General features: G+C 38.7%; 1 protein-coding gene across 1 annotated transcript; it reads right to left on the minus strand.

Moving 5' to 3' along the window:
- Nucleotides 1-6,235: 6,235 nt before the first annotated feature.
- pax1a (paired box 1a) lies at nt 6,236-13,869 on the minus strand. Its single transcript, XM_042501004.2, has 5 exons — nt 13,614-13,869; nt 12,336-12,965; nt 11,171-11,304; nt 10,441-10,654; nt 6,236-9,917 (listed from the first exon to the last, which is right to left on the minus strand). Exons 1-5 carry the CDS (start codon nt 13,615-13,617, stop codon nt 9,823-9,825), a joined length of 1,077 nt encoding a protein of 358 aa, XP_042356938.1. The 5' UTR covers nt 13,618-13,869; the 3' UTR covers nt 6,236-9,822.
- Between the last annotated feature and the right edge of the window lie 2,004 nt (nt 13,870-15,873).

Raw genomic sequence — 15,873 nt, forward strand, 5'->3', positions numbered from 1 at the left:
AGTTTCCATTTTATATGTTTGTAAGTAATGAAATAGAGAGACAGTACAGTGTTTGAAATGAATTGTATCTACCCACAGCAGTAGAGGAAAGGCTTCTGCTGATGTACGGCAACTCCAGTTGGACAAACCACACGCAGAACTGTAATACATTATAATACTAAAATTGATACAATAAACAATAAACAACAATTTGTTACATTTATTTATAGTAATGATTGCGTTTTTCCTTCCCCCAATATATACTATAATTACATACTACAATTTCTGCCTTGATATTTACACTCCTTATTATCTGTACATTTGGTGCCACAAAGAGTTTCATTTGGCTTTAAATTAATTTTTCAACAGAACACCCACACACACACACACACACACACACACACACACACACACACACAAAACCTTTGACAGAGGTGTTCAAATATATTCAAAATTTTGAATTATATTTTGAATTAGATATAATAATAATAATAGTAATAATAATAACATTTAAACTAAATTAAATTAAACTTAATCCAATTAAATTTAATTCAACTGAATTACAATATTAGCAGTATCATCAAAACAAACAATATTGTATAACAATTTACCTTTATAGACCACAGTGATGTGGTTTTATTGGAATATATTTGACCATTTCATTGTATTTACAAGAGCCATTTAATAAAAAAAGGGATACTTTTGATACACCTATGTATGATGTATATACAATATATATCTATATTGCCAATATTATGTAGATATGTAATATATGTAGATTATATTTAACCCCTCAGCAGCAGTTGTAAGAAAGTAACTTTTACTGTAAGAGCAATCTCAAAGCTCTTCACTTATTATAATTTTATGCCAATTCATTTACTCCACTGTATTTCATATTTTACTTTTTACTTTTGACATTTTTCTGACAACTTTAGTTACTGCTTTGTTTGCAGATTAACATTTCAAATACAAAACAAATCTGCTTTTGAAATATAATACATTGTTAACGATGAATTTGCCCAATAAAACAGCAAAAATTTTCTCCACTGTGACGAACTACAACATGAATGCTGCTTACACACTCACACATCAGTTAATATGACAATATAAATCTAACACTATAAAGGGACTGCTGTATAATGAGTAGTTTTACTTTTCATACTTTAAGTGTGTCTTGTTGATAGTACTTTTCTACTTTTACATGTAAGGATTTAGAGGCAGGACATTTGCTCATAATTTAAAATATTTAGCATTGTGGTATTTGTACTTCAGTAAAGAAAATTTGCATCATTGTTGCTTTACTATATGGCTTTTTGCTTTGATATTTTAATATGCATGGCTTTATTATTTGCCTATTATATGTGTGTGTGAGAGCTATTGAGGCAACTTTTCCATCTGTCAGTGCTCAGAAACAAAGCCCACGCAGTTGGCCATAGTTTACATTTTAATGCATTCCTCATATGAAAATATAAACCTCAGTTTAAACAACACAGCCCTATACTACTGTACTGTGGTGACGATTCAAATAATAACCAAGACACTGAGTATTCTCCTGTGTTGCTTACACCAAGCACATGTCAACTTCAGCAGACAGACAGTTTTCTTGATTTCCTCTTCCTCTTGAACGCACACCATGTCATGTTGTCTTTCGGTTGGTTCCATACTGGTGTGACGTCATTTGGTCTGGCTTGTGGAGCTGCACTCCCTTCCCAGTGGAGTGGCTATATCAGACCCTTCATTCAGTTTTAAACCCATGTTTTCGCCATGCCAAATTAACAGCCACCCTTTGGGTCAATGCTGCGTGCGAGTGTTGAGATGGGAGAGGCGTGTCTGAGTGAAAAGCACCAATAACAGCAACATGCACGGTTCTCCACAACTGGCTCCACTCCGCGTTCTTCAAAGGGCCCTCTTCCTCCCTTTCGCCCTCTCACTGCGAGCTAGTTTGTAGCTGCTGTAGTCGACTGCACCACAGACCGGGTTTCCTGGGTCTCGCTACTCACGGACAGACCAAACAGAAATATTGGCTGCTCAAACCTGATGACACTGTCAATATGGGAAAGGTCAGACAGTTGTGTATATGTAGGTCATGTAAGTTTGTGTTGATTTAGACGTGAGATGTGAGACATGATCGGCCAACAAGTTCCTTAAAATCTGACAACTGATGAGGGCTGGCAGCTCCGACTGGCGCTGTTGTCACAAACGCCTAGGGAGTGGCAGCAGAAGAGCATGGTCAAAAGGTTGATTAATGACAGTCAGTGCTGTTTACCTTTCACCTTTTGTTGCATTATATCTCCAACACACTACACAGTGACAGCATTCACTCCCAGTCCTGTTGTACACATGCAGTATTCAGCAACAGGTTTTGCATGCTGCAGACCTGTACCAAAGACCAGTGTGTTCTACTTTCTGTAAGCTCTCTGAATACTTGATGGCCATGCATGACCACATTATTTTTCCTCTTTCAGAAAGCAGTCACACGCATATTAAACTATCTGATTTAGCATGATGTTGCCCCAGTCAATCTATGTACTTTTCTAGCATTTTTGGCCCTGGTTCATTTTGAAGTCCCACTGAGATGAAGATCTCTTATGCAAAAGGGACAAATATATATGTATGCAAAAACATGTATGCAAATTCCAAACAAGATGAATCACAATAAATATTAATCTCACAGACTCTCAAATCAAAAATTATTAAAAGATATTATTAAAAACATATGCAAGAAAAATGGAATGGAGTGTTTCACAAAGGAAAACACACTGCATGCTTGCAAGCATTTATAATTTTAATTTAACTTATTTCATAAATATATTTTCAAGAATGGTCAGTAATAAATACCCATTAATTTGGAGTCGTTTAATTCTAGCAGAACAAAAAGGTAATTAAATTGCATTTCAAAACATGCTTTCATGTGAAAATCTGTAGTAACCTGAAGTAAAAAGTGTACAGTATAATCACAGTGAGATGCACTGCAATATTTTTTTATTTGCTTGCAAGAAAAACAGCTTGTTTCTTTTCTGACTTGCTGAAGGAAATCTAGGTCTCTGATGTCGCAACAACTACTTTTTATTTAGCCCAGAGTCAATAAATTTTAATAGTGAAGTACTTCTTTCTTGAGCCTCATAAAAATATAATTTCCAGTAAATAAAAACAGTGTTTGTTTCCCATCATACACAGTTCAGTGTATTGTATTCAAACAAGCAACGGTATGACTTCCTGACCCCTGATGTGAACGGCTGAACTCCAACTGAGACCCCGATCCTCAGCCGGAAGGTGTACAGATGCCATATTATCACAATGACAGTATAAATTATAGGAACTATCTCTAAAGACTGACAGTCGAGTAAAAATAGAAAGGAGTAATCTCTCAGCACTAGGATCCACACATGTTCCCAGTTGTTGATAAGAAACTTATTATTGTAACACTGAAGCAATTATAGCACTTCACTTCAGTCAGATCATGCATGTAAAGGTAATGTTAACATCAATAGGTCATTTTGCTTTGGAAATTTGAAATTAGAAATAATCACTAATTTGCTAAAAAAAAAAAAAAAAAGCCTCAGTCATCGCATGGAGTAGAAACAAATGTTTTGGGGGGAAAAACAGGCTGATTTGCAAAGGCTAATCAATCAGTTATCACTAATGTTAGCTATCATAGCAAAGCTATCACCAGTTTATTAGCCACACATTCACCAAGAAACTGACAATGGTGCTCATGGGCATATTCAGCTAAAGTTAATGTCCATGTCCGAGATGTCAGCTAGCTCACTGAATAGAGTGTCTCTCATTGATGTTGTGCTGCATGTGTAATTTCAAATGTAGACAATAGTAGCTTTCAACTGTTGCATATTTGTATAGCATACAATATAGCTCTATTTTCTACAACAGGGGGCCGGGGGCTCACAGAAGTTTTGGGCCCCCTCAGTCTTGACTCCATGGCTACGGTCCTGTTACCAGCTGTAAAATCACACAAAACAATGCTTTTTTAAAAAATCTAAGTTTATTCCAATGCAACTACAACACAAAAACAACTATTCACTCATTTTAGAGACCCAACTGAGTTTCTTGCAGGATTTTCCCTTCCAAACCAACAGACAGTACAGTGGTTTACCACTCACATTTTTGGGAGAAGAGTCATCATCTTATTATCACCTAATAAGAATTTGAGCCAAAAATTAACTTGAAGGCAACCCTTAAATCCAACTCCACATAGTTTTTTTCTGCCGGTAGCCTTTGGCATGTGTGTGGCAACATTTAGCACAGTATAAGTTTCAGCACACTTTAAATAAGTCACAGATGGGCAGCAGGGCAGAACATTAATTCTATAGTCTCCACAAATTAGAGAGGATCGTCCTGCACCGAGGACTGTCTCTGTCTGTGCCCAGAGCTTCACGAAAATAGACTTCCACTACAAAACTGCTGACAAATTTCCATAATGCTCTCTTTTTCTGACTTTCCAGTAAGGAACTGCACACTCCTCTAGATGTTGATATTTACATACCCACTACTGACAATGCACACAAATTACAAGCATTCTTAGTTTTACAGAAATACGCCTGCTTTCATGGCAGCGTGTTCAAAGAGTGCATTTTAATTGTGTTTGCAAACATAATTTCATGCTCTTTTAGTCATCTGTATATAATAATCAAAGCTGGGCTCTGCAATTCAATGTGATCCCATGTGGTTATTCTCTTTATTGCTGTATCGCTGTATCCTCCGAGGACCAAAACACAGTGGCGGCATCTCCTGAGAGCAAATGTGAAATGATACGTTTTCATTTAGAAAGCCAAATGTCATCATCATGTCTCTGTCCCTTTTGCTTTTAGAGCGTCTGGTTGATGTGGTGAGCTGGCAGAGCAAGTAAGAACATGGGAGGGAGACATTTATCATCCTCAAGACTACAGAGCTGTAACCCTGCCTGCTTGGAAATCCTGTGGACAGTCAGCGGAAAAAGAAAAAAAAAAGTCAGTGGTGATTGCATTACAAGGATGACATCGTTACCGGCCCACTGCTTTTGGTGTTTGAGTTTTGGGTGGTAAAAAATGTGAATGCATCACTTACAAATTCGAATAACAAAATTGATCTTCTTATCCTGTTCATGTCAAATGTCTTTAATTTTTTCCACACTTGTTTTATTTTTTCCTGTCCATCAAATGTGAATCATATTCTGTCACACAGTGAAAACATCAGGATGGCAGCTATGGGCAGATTTTGATTCATGGCTCCATTTCTCAAAAGATTATATCCTGTCTGTCAAAGACCGTGACAAGCACATGTTTCAGCATTGTTTGCATGCACTATGTTTCCATGGCAAGCCAATTCATTTGAAATTTCAGACATGAGAACTGCTGACACCTACTTTTTCTTTTCAGAATTTGACAATTTGCCAACTTGCCACTCTCTTTTTAAAAGGTTTCTCGTGTATCTTTCTTTACTTTTTTTTCAAGGACCTGTCTGGCCTGCATGTCGTCTGTCCTGAGATGCTCTCTTATTGACTTTGAGTCATGCAAAAGCAAAGAAGTAAGTGAGTGACTCCTGGCCAGCCTGAGGTAGTTTCCCTCCTCAACAAAAAAAAGCACAGATAATGTAAAATGTCTTCAATCAAACCCAGCAAAGTGTCCAATGCATAAACTGAACTTTGGTCTCCAAAGAACACTCAATCCTTCCAGTACACATGGCAGACATTGATGAATTGTTACAGTTGGAGATAGGAGCGCTTGTTCTTGCTTTTTAAGGAATCTCTGTCACCATTTGGCTGCAGCTTGGATTATTAATACCACCTAATATCATATCCATTAGAATCAAGGAGGCCAAGGCTTCTATCCATCTCTGCAAGTATCTGTTTAAGCTTTTGGCATTTGAGAATCCTTTTAAGTCTAAGTTGCAGAGGTTAACACTCTCGAGAAGCTGGCGATCAAAGCGCTGGACTGTGTTTAAGTCTGGGAATCTGCACACTACAGTGTCACTGTGTGGCACATTATAGTGCAAAAAAACAACCTCCTCCTTTACCCATAAATAAGTCAGTCAAATTTCAAGTCAAATCAAAAAGAAATTCTATTTTGCAAATGTATATGGCTACAGATCAAATAATTTTACATAAGGATTTCAGAAGAAAATAGCAAAGTATCTTCACAACTTCCTGATCAATTAACTAACTGCAAATATACATTTATCACACTGGAGACCAGAGTATATATAAATATGTATATATATATATATATATATATATATATATACATATATTAAAAAATTAGGCTAATCATTTAAGTTTTAAACTATAAAGGTCAATGTCCAGCCTGCCTTAAATTTTTGAGTTGACTGAATTTGAGAAGACAGCCCAGACACTAGCTTTTTTTTTTTTTAAGTTAAAACAAATAATTTATTTTAGCAGTGTTGTAAAAATACAATCTGATAAGGAAAAAAAAGTAATGAAATAATTCAGTGGGATCTATTTCAACAATTTTCAAAATAAGTTATAACTGAACCCTAATGGTAATTCTGTGATGAAAATAGTAGCTTCACTAGCATATAGTCCTGCTGCACCCATCGTAAAGTACACACATTAAAAATTAAAGAAATATTGTGCTCTGTATCGGAAACAACCACCTAAAACAAGCCCACCTGCTGCCCCTCCAACACAGAGGGCCTGCAGAAGACGCAGTGGGGGGTATCACTTGCTGCCCTGATTGATGACCATAGGTCCCGCAGGAAGTAACCCCACCACCATGAAGGAGTGTTTTCTGAACCCCAAGTGGTATCCGGGAAAACAGAACGACTCCAGTCAGGGAGCATGTGTACTCATAGGCCATCTTAATGTTTGGATATACTGAGTCACTTGGGATTTTGCTGTGAAAAGGGGAAAAGGAATCAGCGAGTGCAAAATAGAGCTCAGAGGGCACCAGAATTCAAGGGTATATCCTAAACGTTGCTGTTAAAACTGAGCAGTGACACCTCAGTGCTTTGTCTTTTGTTTGTGGGATGATAGCACTCAGTGAATAAATCACTTCCTATTTCCTAGGACCCATTTCTCAGAACTGTCGACAATTTTCTATATCATCCAGAACTCAAAAGTAACTGCTGACCTATAAAAGAAGTTGACTATTGTACATTTAACCTCATGATCGCATGGCAGGCAAATTCATGTTCACATTTTAGATCCACAAAATAAGGAACAACTTTTTCAAGCCCAACATATTCAAAAAACATAATGTTTTCCCTTGTTTGGAAATGACCTATATATTAAAATATATCAGTCATGCATTTTTCTTAACTCAACAATATTTCTTTGTTTTAAGGTGGTTAAGCTTTGGAGTTTCCAAATCTCACAGTTGGAATCAAGAAAAAAAAAAAGAACCCAACTACCTGTAAATCCACAGTAAGTAAGGAATCACTCAGATAATGAAGGTCACAGTACGTCAATGGTTTTCATTTTTTGGGGGAGATAAAGCTGCATTTACACAAATCAATGTAGGTCCATATAGCACATAACTGGATTAAATTCTCATCTTTATGATAAAGGCAGGGGTCAACACAGGCTGCAGAGGTTAAAATAACTCTTTAAACTGATCCCTCCTCCTGTCTCAGGGCTGCTTTCACTGACTGTTAACAAGGCCTCAGTGTTGTTGCGAACATTGTAGCACTACAGCAAACTGGCACCTTTCATTTTAAAAATGATGAAACTGATCAGGTTCATCAGTGTTCACAATCAAAAGATAGAATCAATGATCAGCTCAATAAGCCAGTCAAAATATGTCTTGGTCGACATAAAAGGTGAGTGGTCTATGCATTTAGCCGTACTGCCCATTACTGACACAAAAAGGGAAGAGAACTCTATAATATAATTGTGTCTTTGAAAGACATAAAAAAGACTGTTGTTAAACGATTTTGATTGCATTCACGCTGGAGGTGCTTTTAAAAATAACAGAAATGCTCAATCTTATTCAACCAAACTATACTGGTTCCTCTCCAAACCAAATGCATTCTCCCTGACCTCACCATCAGGTGTGCAGAAGTACCCATAGAGTCCAAATTAATTACACAAAAAAAAAGCTGTGTAGAAAAACACAAATTACTTAAAAATATTAAAATATGAAAAAAAGACAAACGTATTTAGTTTATTTACTAGTGGTCCAAGGTAAAATTACAACAAGCATCGAAATGAAATATTTAAAATAATATAACGACTTGTGTGAGTTTATATTTGGGGCTGCTGATATTAATTAGAAGAAAATTGCTGAACGTTTTGATTTTGTTAAGGCAGTAATCTAATTTGGCCAAAATAATAATAAGAACTCCTCAGCTTTAAATAATAAACTATTCAGTATATATTATAAAAAATGTTTACATTAGGGATAAATTTGTTAATTAAGGCCTCAAACCTCTGAATCCAAAATCACTATATGGAGCTTCCTACCTCAGTGGTTTTAAAAAAGTACGATAGTGATAACTAAGGCTGCATGAGAGAGAGATCTCTGCATCGGAGAAAAATATTAATTAAATATAATATTTGCATCGTAAAATAGCCTGCGACCACCGCAAAACAATATCCTTATTATAAGAATGAGTAGGTAAAGGTGAGATCAGAAAACATGATCACATAAAAACTCAGTGACGAACATCTCCGTTTATAAAAGGAAAGATGTGAGGAGGTTTTTCGTTCAAGAATAAACAGTTTAGAGCCTATAGGCCTGTTTGGGAAAATTCTGGTAATTTGTATATACGTGAGGGAAAAAAAAGAAAAACATATCCCCGAGGCTGCATGTGGGTGGATTTGGACTGTCAGCTGCTCTCTTGTACACATCGTTCATTAATGCGCACGATCACATTTCCATCATGGCAGGTATCATTTACAAGTGAGATAACATCAGCGGAGGCGCCCAGACTGCGGAGGTGTGGGGAGGTTACACCTGAGTCAAGAAAACACTTTCCCAGTGGCGCAATGACCCAATATATTTCAATTGCCTTGAAAATTTGCGAAAAGTTCGATTGATCTCTCATTGTTTAATTAATAAAAGTATATTTTTATGGTATTTATAGCCTCAGAGAAGGCGAAATGTCAGTGTCAAGATCGAACTTCAACCTCCAGGTGGAGGTACTGAGATGAAATAAATAAGTGCTATAAACCTTTAAAAACGTGAACAAAAGTCAGCAGAACTAAAAGAAGATGAATTCTGATGTAAATTTAAATGTCATGCATTCTTTAAACTTATATCAACACTTAACTTCCTGTCTGAGGCCTCAACCAAACGGATGAACCAAACGGTACACCCGGTGACCTCTCATGGATCTATGCCCAAACAATATCAACTACGACAAAATGTGGCATTTGAGAAAAGCCTTTATTTTTTGCATATTTACAATGGAATTATAAAAATATATAATTAAAGCTTTAGCAAATATTTTACATTTAGACAATTTATGTTTTTGTTCACATCGTTGAGTCACTGAATCGAGATCATGGCCACACATTAAGATAATATAGATATGGCGGATTACAGAATAGCCCTTGTTTTTGTTTTTTATTGTAATAAAACATCTATTTTATTTTATTTTTTAAAAAAATCCTGCAGTCTCCATGAGAGAATATACAGTTCTAGCAACATGAAGTATTTCAATGGAGAAAATGAGAGGGGAAACACCGATACATCCATGCAAGCTTACATTCATGTGGCCATGGAGGCCGATAAAGCTACACTGTATTCATAATGCGTGTGAATAGGCCTGACTGTAAGCTGCAAACACTCGGAGGGTGAAACAAGCCGTTAGTGTTCAGACTTACTGTTGGGAGTTGTTGAAATGAGTTCATTTAAATGGGTCTGGTAATTAAGGTGGTATAAGTCCCGGTTATGATGATGAGGTAGGGAGACTGAGTCCATGCACACTGTTCAAGTCTTCATGTTGCTGCTGCTTGCTCAGGGGAGTGGGCGGTTTTCTGTCTCCTGCAAACACAAATAAGAAATACAGTTAATAACCTGTGCATGCAAGCAAAGTATTATTTACTCCCTGAGATAAATGCATCTAACGAGAATTATTCTACCCGCAAGTTAGAGCAAGTCTGCTCAAAATATTCGGAAATACATAATTATCAACAAGCAGCCTCTTTTTTATATAAAAAAGTGACGCTTTTATTCGTTCTACGTGTGTAAAAATGTCCTCGAACCACCTGGCAAGCCAAGTCTGGAAGGTCAATATTTAATGATTGACATATAATTAGGCTTCATTTGGGATTTGGTAAATGTTTACACTCGTTGCGGTCGTTGCTTATTGCGAAAGTGAGTGTGCGTGAGAAAGGGATGGGGGAGGGAGAGAGACACGCTCCGTTACGCATAGAGGTTGAAATTATAAAGATATTTAATTCTTATAATGTTTTTTAAAAATAAAATAAAATATTTGATAATATAATAGGCAAGTGCATTATATATTTATTCACGTTTAAACGCATCTGTTACCGTTTTTACGCACCTTCTCGGGCCTGATGCTTGAAGGTCATGGGCGAGTGGATCTCCCCCGCGTGCATGCTCATCCCTCCGCCAGGGTGGGACAGGGCCGGGCTCTGCGGCTGCCAGTGGTGGTGACCCGGGGGCACGTAGCCGCCCGCTGGCCCGCTGTACACCCCGTACTGGTTAGTGGGAGAGTAAGCGCACGCGGAGACATAACTGGACAGTGTGGAGGAGGGCTGTGGGAATACAGATAAAACATGGACAGCATGAGCACAACAAACCCCAAACTGCACAGCTCTTTTAATTGTTTGTGACAGTGACATGTGGCCTCCAGCTGCGCTGCTCACAGACTGTGTCTGAGTGGAAAAAATGAAGCAAACTGAGGATTCACTATAATTCAGATCACCGTAAATGAGACTAATTGGACTTTGGATACTCAAATAAGCTCCCTACAAAAAAAAAACCATTTAATCATCTGCAGCAATAAAACTCATTTGGAGTCATAGGGGTAACATCTGACCAAGCAGAGGTCTGTGGCCTTATGTGACTCTGTTTCTGATATGGAAACTTTTCACAGTTTTGCCACAGGCCTCTGCAGCGAGAGCACTAATGTCTCAAAGGCCTCTGCCCATTTTGGCACTAAACATTTGGACTGTTTCCTATAAAGAGGAGAAATGGCGCTATTAGAGACATTCAGAGTGCATGCTGCATGCTTCATTACAGGCTGTACAAATGTTCAGGTATTTATTTACCTGAGCGTATTTTATGTCGGCGTCAATGGCTGATTTGTCGATCCCGTTGACCGTGTGAGCCGCGGGAAAAGCTGCTCTGTTGATGTTACTCCACTCCTCCATTTTTGGTGGGTATCCCTCCGTCCCAGCAATGGCTGATTCAGAAACAGTAACTTCGTGTCAAAGGCGTACAAAAGGCAAAATGCTAAGAACAATGCAGTCCCATTTAGTTTTAAAATTAACAATTTAAATTATAGACGTATTTAAAATACTTTACACACGAGTCTGTCAGGGCTATAAACATATTTAACTTAAAAAATAGAAGGCCTATTTAAAATATTTTAGTTAGGGCTAATCAAACAATTATATAATGAAATAACAAAATTATTATAAATATTAATACTGTTTGTAATAAGTAATTAATATTGTTTGTAATAAGCGTGCATTTAAAAAATAGGCATGGGTTTTAATTTAATCGTACAGTAAAATACAAAACAAAACACAAAAAAGATCAAGTTAAAAAATAAAAAAAATATATTGTTACATATTAAATGTTTTTATGAATATTTTTGCCTTACTTAATAATTTATATCAAGACCTGTTTTTTTCTTATTGTACCAAATACAGCCCTTCATTTTAACATATGTTTTGCGTAAAAGCGCAACATTCTCGTATGTTCAGACTTTCAGCTGTTTCAATCAAGAAAAAAAATTGAGTTAAAAATATAGAATTTTACAAACATTTTGTTTAAATTATGCTGGGCCTTATGGCACAAAAACACACTGGGCCAGGCGACTAGACACTGGATAAAAACACTGACTAAAACGGACCATAGAGGCAAAGAAAAAATTGGCTGTAAGGACTACTTGAGGGATTAAGGGGGATATAGCAGGTGAGCAAGGTGTTTACAAACGCATCATCCCATGAAAAGGGTTATTGAGAGTGGCCTTACTGCTTTCTGGCTGAATGGTGAAACGGAGGCCTGTACAACTCTCTAATGGACATATTGTCCTGTCTGTTGCCAGAACTGGTTGTACGTAGTGATCTGGCAATTCATCATGCGGAATAACACAATGATAACCAGCTGCACGGCTTTAATAAGCTCTGATGTGCGGACAGTACGAGCTGCAGGTTTGTGGCACAGAGACGCAGAGGCCGAAAGAGGAGAGCTGAATGTTTTCCTCACCTGCGGGATCCATGAAGGCTCGTATACCGAGGATGTTGCTGACGGTGTGCGCAGAAGGCCAGGCCCTGGATATGCTCATATGTCCAGCCGTCACCGGTACTCCAGGAGGGCTGCCCATTTTAGTGCCAGTGGGCGACATGGTGTTGGGGTAGGAATAAGGGTATATGTGGTTGTAGGAGAGCCCGGCCTGCGCGGAGGCTTGCTTACTGCTCTCATACTGGTTGGGCTGGGAGAGATTCCCAATCTTGTTGCGTAAAATCCTGCTGATCGAGCTAACCGACGGAACATTGTACTTGTCACAAACTCCATCCGCCAAAAGCCTGTCCCGGATCTCCCAGGCAAAGATCCCGGGGTCGCCTTGTTTGTATTCCCTGATATTTTTCACCACGTTAGGCGTCGTGACCCGCGGTTTGCTTCCACCGATGGCACCGGGTAAGATGGAGCCCGTCTCGTTGTACCTCGCCAAAATCTTGCTCACGCAGCCGTGGGAGACTCGGAGTTGCCGACTGATGTCGCAAGGTCTGATCCCGAGCTGGGCCAGCTCCACAATTCTTAACCGTATGGCATTGGGCAGGGGTCGCCCATTCACGAACACGCCGCCTAACTGGTTCACCTCTCCATAGTTTTGCTCTGCAGAAGAAAAAAAGACACAAAAGTCACATATTTATGAGGTGAGCATGCATATCTGATATGCAAAGTAAATAAAATAATATGCACCTATTCCACCACAAAATATAATTTCTCAAAACAGTTGTATTTAATTGACAAGTTGAAAATGTCCAGGCAGTTTGGCACAGGCCAGCTCCTGTAATTTACACCATAAATTGAGGTTGCAAAGTTGTATAACATGTGTCAGCCTCCACACTCCGCTAACCACTTCTTGGTCACCGCTACTCTGCAACTTTACAAAAGTGTGTAAACTATTTGGCTGACTTTCCCCTCCGCCATCCCTGCGTGCAAACATAAAAAAAAACAACATAAAAAATGGCGAGCTCGAGGAATTGACACCCGAGAGCTCTTCAAAGACACACTCATGGCATAATTGCTGGTGTGGTTCCATTAAAGATCTAAAGCTTTAGACAATGCCTACAGGATAAAGCTGCGAAAAATCCACCGTGATATAACCTTGACAGGCTGTTGTCAAAAAAGAATCTCTTTTGCACATAATTTTGGGGGGAAAAAATGCTTATTTCTGTCTTTACGCGGGGCGTGCTGAGTGTGGACACGCTTCCATAAGCTCCCTGCCAGTGAAGCATGCAGATGGTAACGCGGGCTTACCCATTTGTCTATCGAGGTGCCGGGAAATATAGGTGCCCCTTCAAATGGCTGAACGCGTCCCGAGCGAAGAAGGAAGGGGAACGGGAGGACTGAGCCCCAGAAGAGGAAAACTAGACCTCTTTAAAAAATCTCCTCCGAGTGCAGCGCGCCCCCTTCTTTTTTTGGAAACAAGTGACTGCAAGGTACAATGGCACCAAAGTGATCCTCATACGATAAAAGCAAATTGGAGTTATCCCGGGGAGTCCGGCGTTTGCTGGAATTAATTTGACGCGTCCTCCACGTCAATCTTCGCTGTTATACGCCGAGCCTGTGCTTCGGTTTCATTGGTCGCCCTGCGCTGGGAACGCTGTCAGCCAATGCAAACCCCATCCGGTTGGAGCCGTGCAGCCTCCTTGAATATTTTGCATAGGGGAAGTGGCAGAAAGGGGAACGTTTCATCCAACATGCAGCCCTCTGGTAAGGACTTATGCATCATATGAGATATGACAGTGGAGGGGGAGACTTCCTCAACTGGTAACCAATGTTTTATATGGAACACATGTTTTTTTTAATGTGCTGCAAATGGAATGGTATGAATTTTAGATTTAAAAAAAATAAAATCAGAACACCCGAAATTATCCACCTGTGGATTGGCCTGACATGTTGGCAATAAGTATTTGAGTAGCTTTTTTTTTTTTCCAGCTGTGGTTTTTTGAATTAAATCGTTTTATTAAGTCAGAGTTGCCTCGGTGTGTTAGGCTGGCCTGTTTTTAAATCCCCTCTTAAACGCATGTGTTTTCTCTGGCTTTTAACGCACTATTAATGTAGCTTTTATTATGTTATTGTCCTTTTGTCTTTTTGGTCCTACTGCATTAGTTATATGGTCTTGTGGGGTTTTTTTTCTCAGTGTTTTTATGATTAGTTATTTTATTTTTCTATCGTCTGTTGTTTATTTAAGTTTTAGGTTTTTTTTACTATTTTGGATTGTACAGCACTTTATTCAACTGTTGTTTTTAAATGTGCTTTGTGAATAAATTTGAATTGGATTTGTCATAAATACCATAAAATGCTCTCATCTTCATATTGGCTCGTATTGGTCATATAAAGGAGTATTGTTGGACCAGCTTAAGACACCGAGTCATTTGACCATCAGAGCAGAAAAGGGGAAAGCGTGCGCAGTCTAGCAGCCGTTTTATAAGCCGGTGTTGGAGCATCAAACATGGGAAGGAGCTCATGTAATCGATACCTCTGTAGATCGCAGCGCTCCCAGACTATGGGATATCGACTGGATGCCAGAGACATACATTATCACAGCATGTTTTCGGAGTTTCCTGTGCAAGTTTAGAAGGTATCGTTTATAAGCTCGCAAAACGTTACTTGTAAAACTTAACAGTCGACCCAATGGTAACAAGGTGCAGTGTCCTTATCCACCTCCACCCCTCTCCTCTCTGTCTCCATGGCCACTTCACCATCCAAGATCTGGGAGCAAGGACACATGGAAAGCATCAGGTTAGGTCATAGGAGCAGAGTGTGGGAGAAGATGGTCTTAAAGTTACAAGTGATGGACACTTTTTTTTTATCGTGGAGGCTTGGATATGAAGTGAATTAATATCTTATGCATGCTGCATATTGCAAGGTGGTGGCACACTGGAGGAAACTTCACCTGTTGCTGCTGCGTTATTGCTTTATTATGTGGTGTTTAAAATCCCAGCCTCGATCTGTCTGTGTCACTGCTGTCTCCTACTCACTCCTTGTCCCTCTCTGTGTCTTCTCTCCATGGCTTGGCTGGCAGGACTCCCCTCATCTGGACAACGCAGGAATTGCATCACCACACACTCTTACATCGGTTCCATGTGCATTTTTTTTCGTGGTAGGTAAATTTTTTTTCCGAATCTTTCGAAATCTAGAAAACAAGCGACATTTTCCCCAGTTGTATTAAATATGGATATCAATATGAGAACATGCGTACATCAACGCCTCATTTTTATTTTGTGTGCAGTTTTCGTTGAACGAATCCACTTTGACTCATGAATTATATAACTATTATTCCTGCATTTTGCCTTCCCGACTTTTAAATACATGTGTTTTCTTTAACAATATTTTTGCAGTGTTAATGTATGCATTACTAGACTGTAATCGTTTTCTGGTAGCATGTAATTGCATTTAACCAACGGTAAGTCTGTTTTTACACCTAAAATAAATTATGGAATATGAAGATACATAACATGCAAAAGTGGATGCATCCTATAAATCACACCAGTGAAATTAAATTCGATTACTT

Source organism: Plectropomus leopardus, chromosome 14 (genome assembly GCF_026936395.1).
Source record: "Plectropomus leopardus strain MGB_pleo_1.0 chromosome 14, ASM2693639v1, whole genome shotgun sequence".
In the NCBI taxonomy this organism is placed as follows: Eukaryota; Metazoa; Chordata; class Actinopteri; order Perciformes; family Serranidae; genus Plectropomus; species Plectropomus leopardus.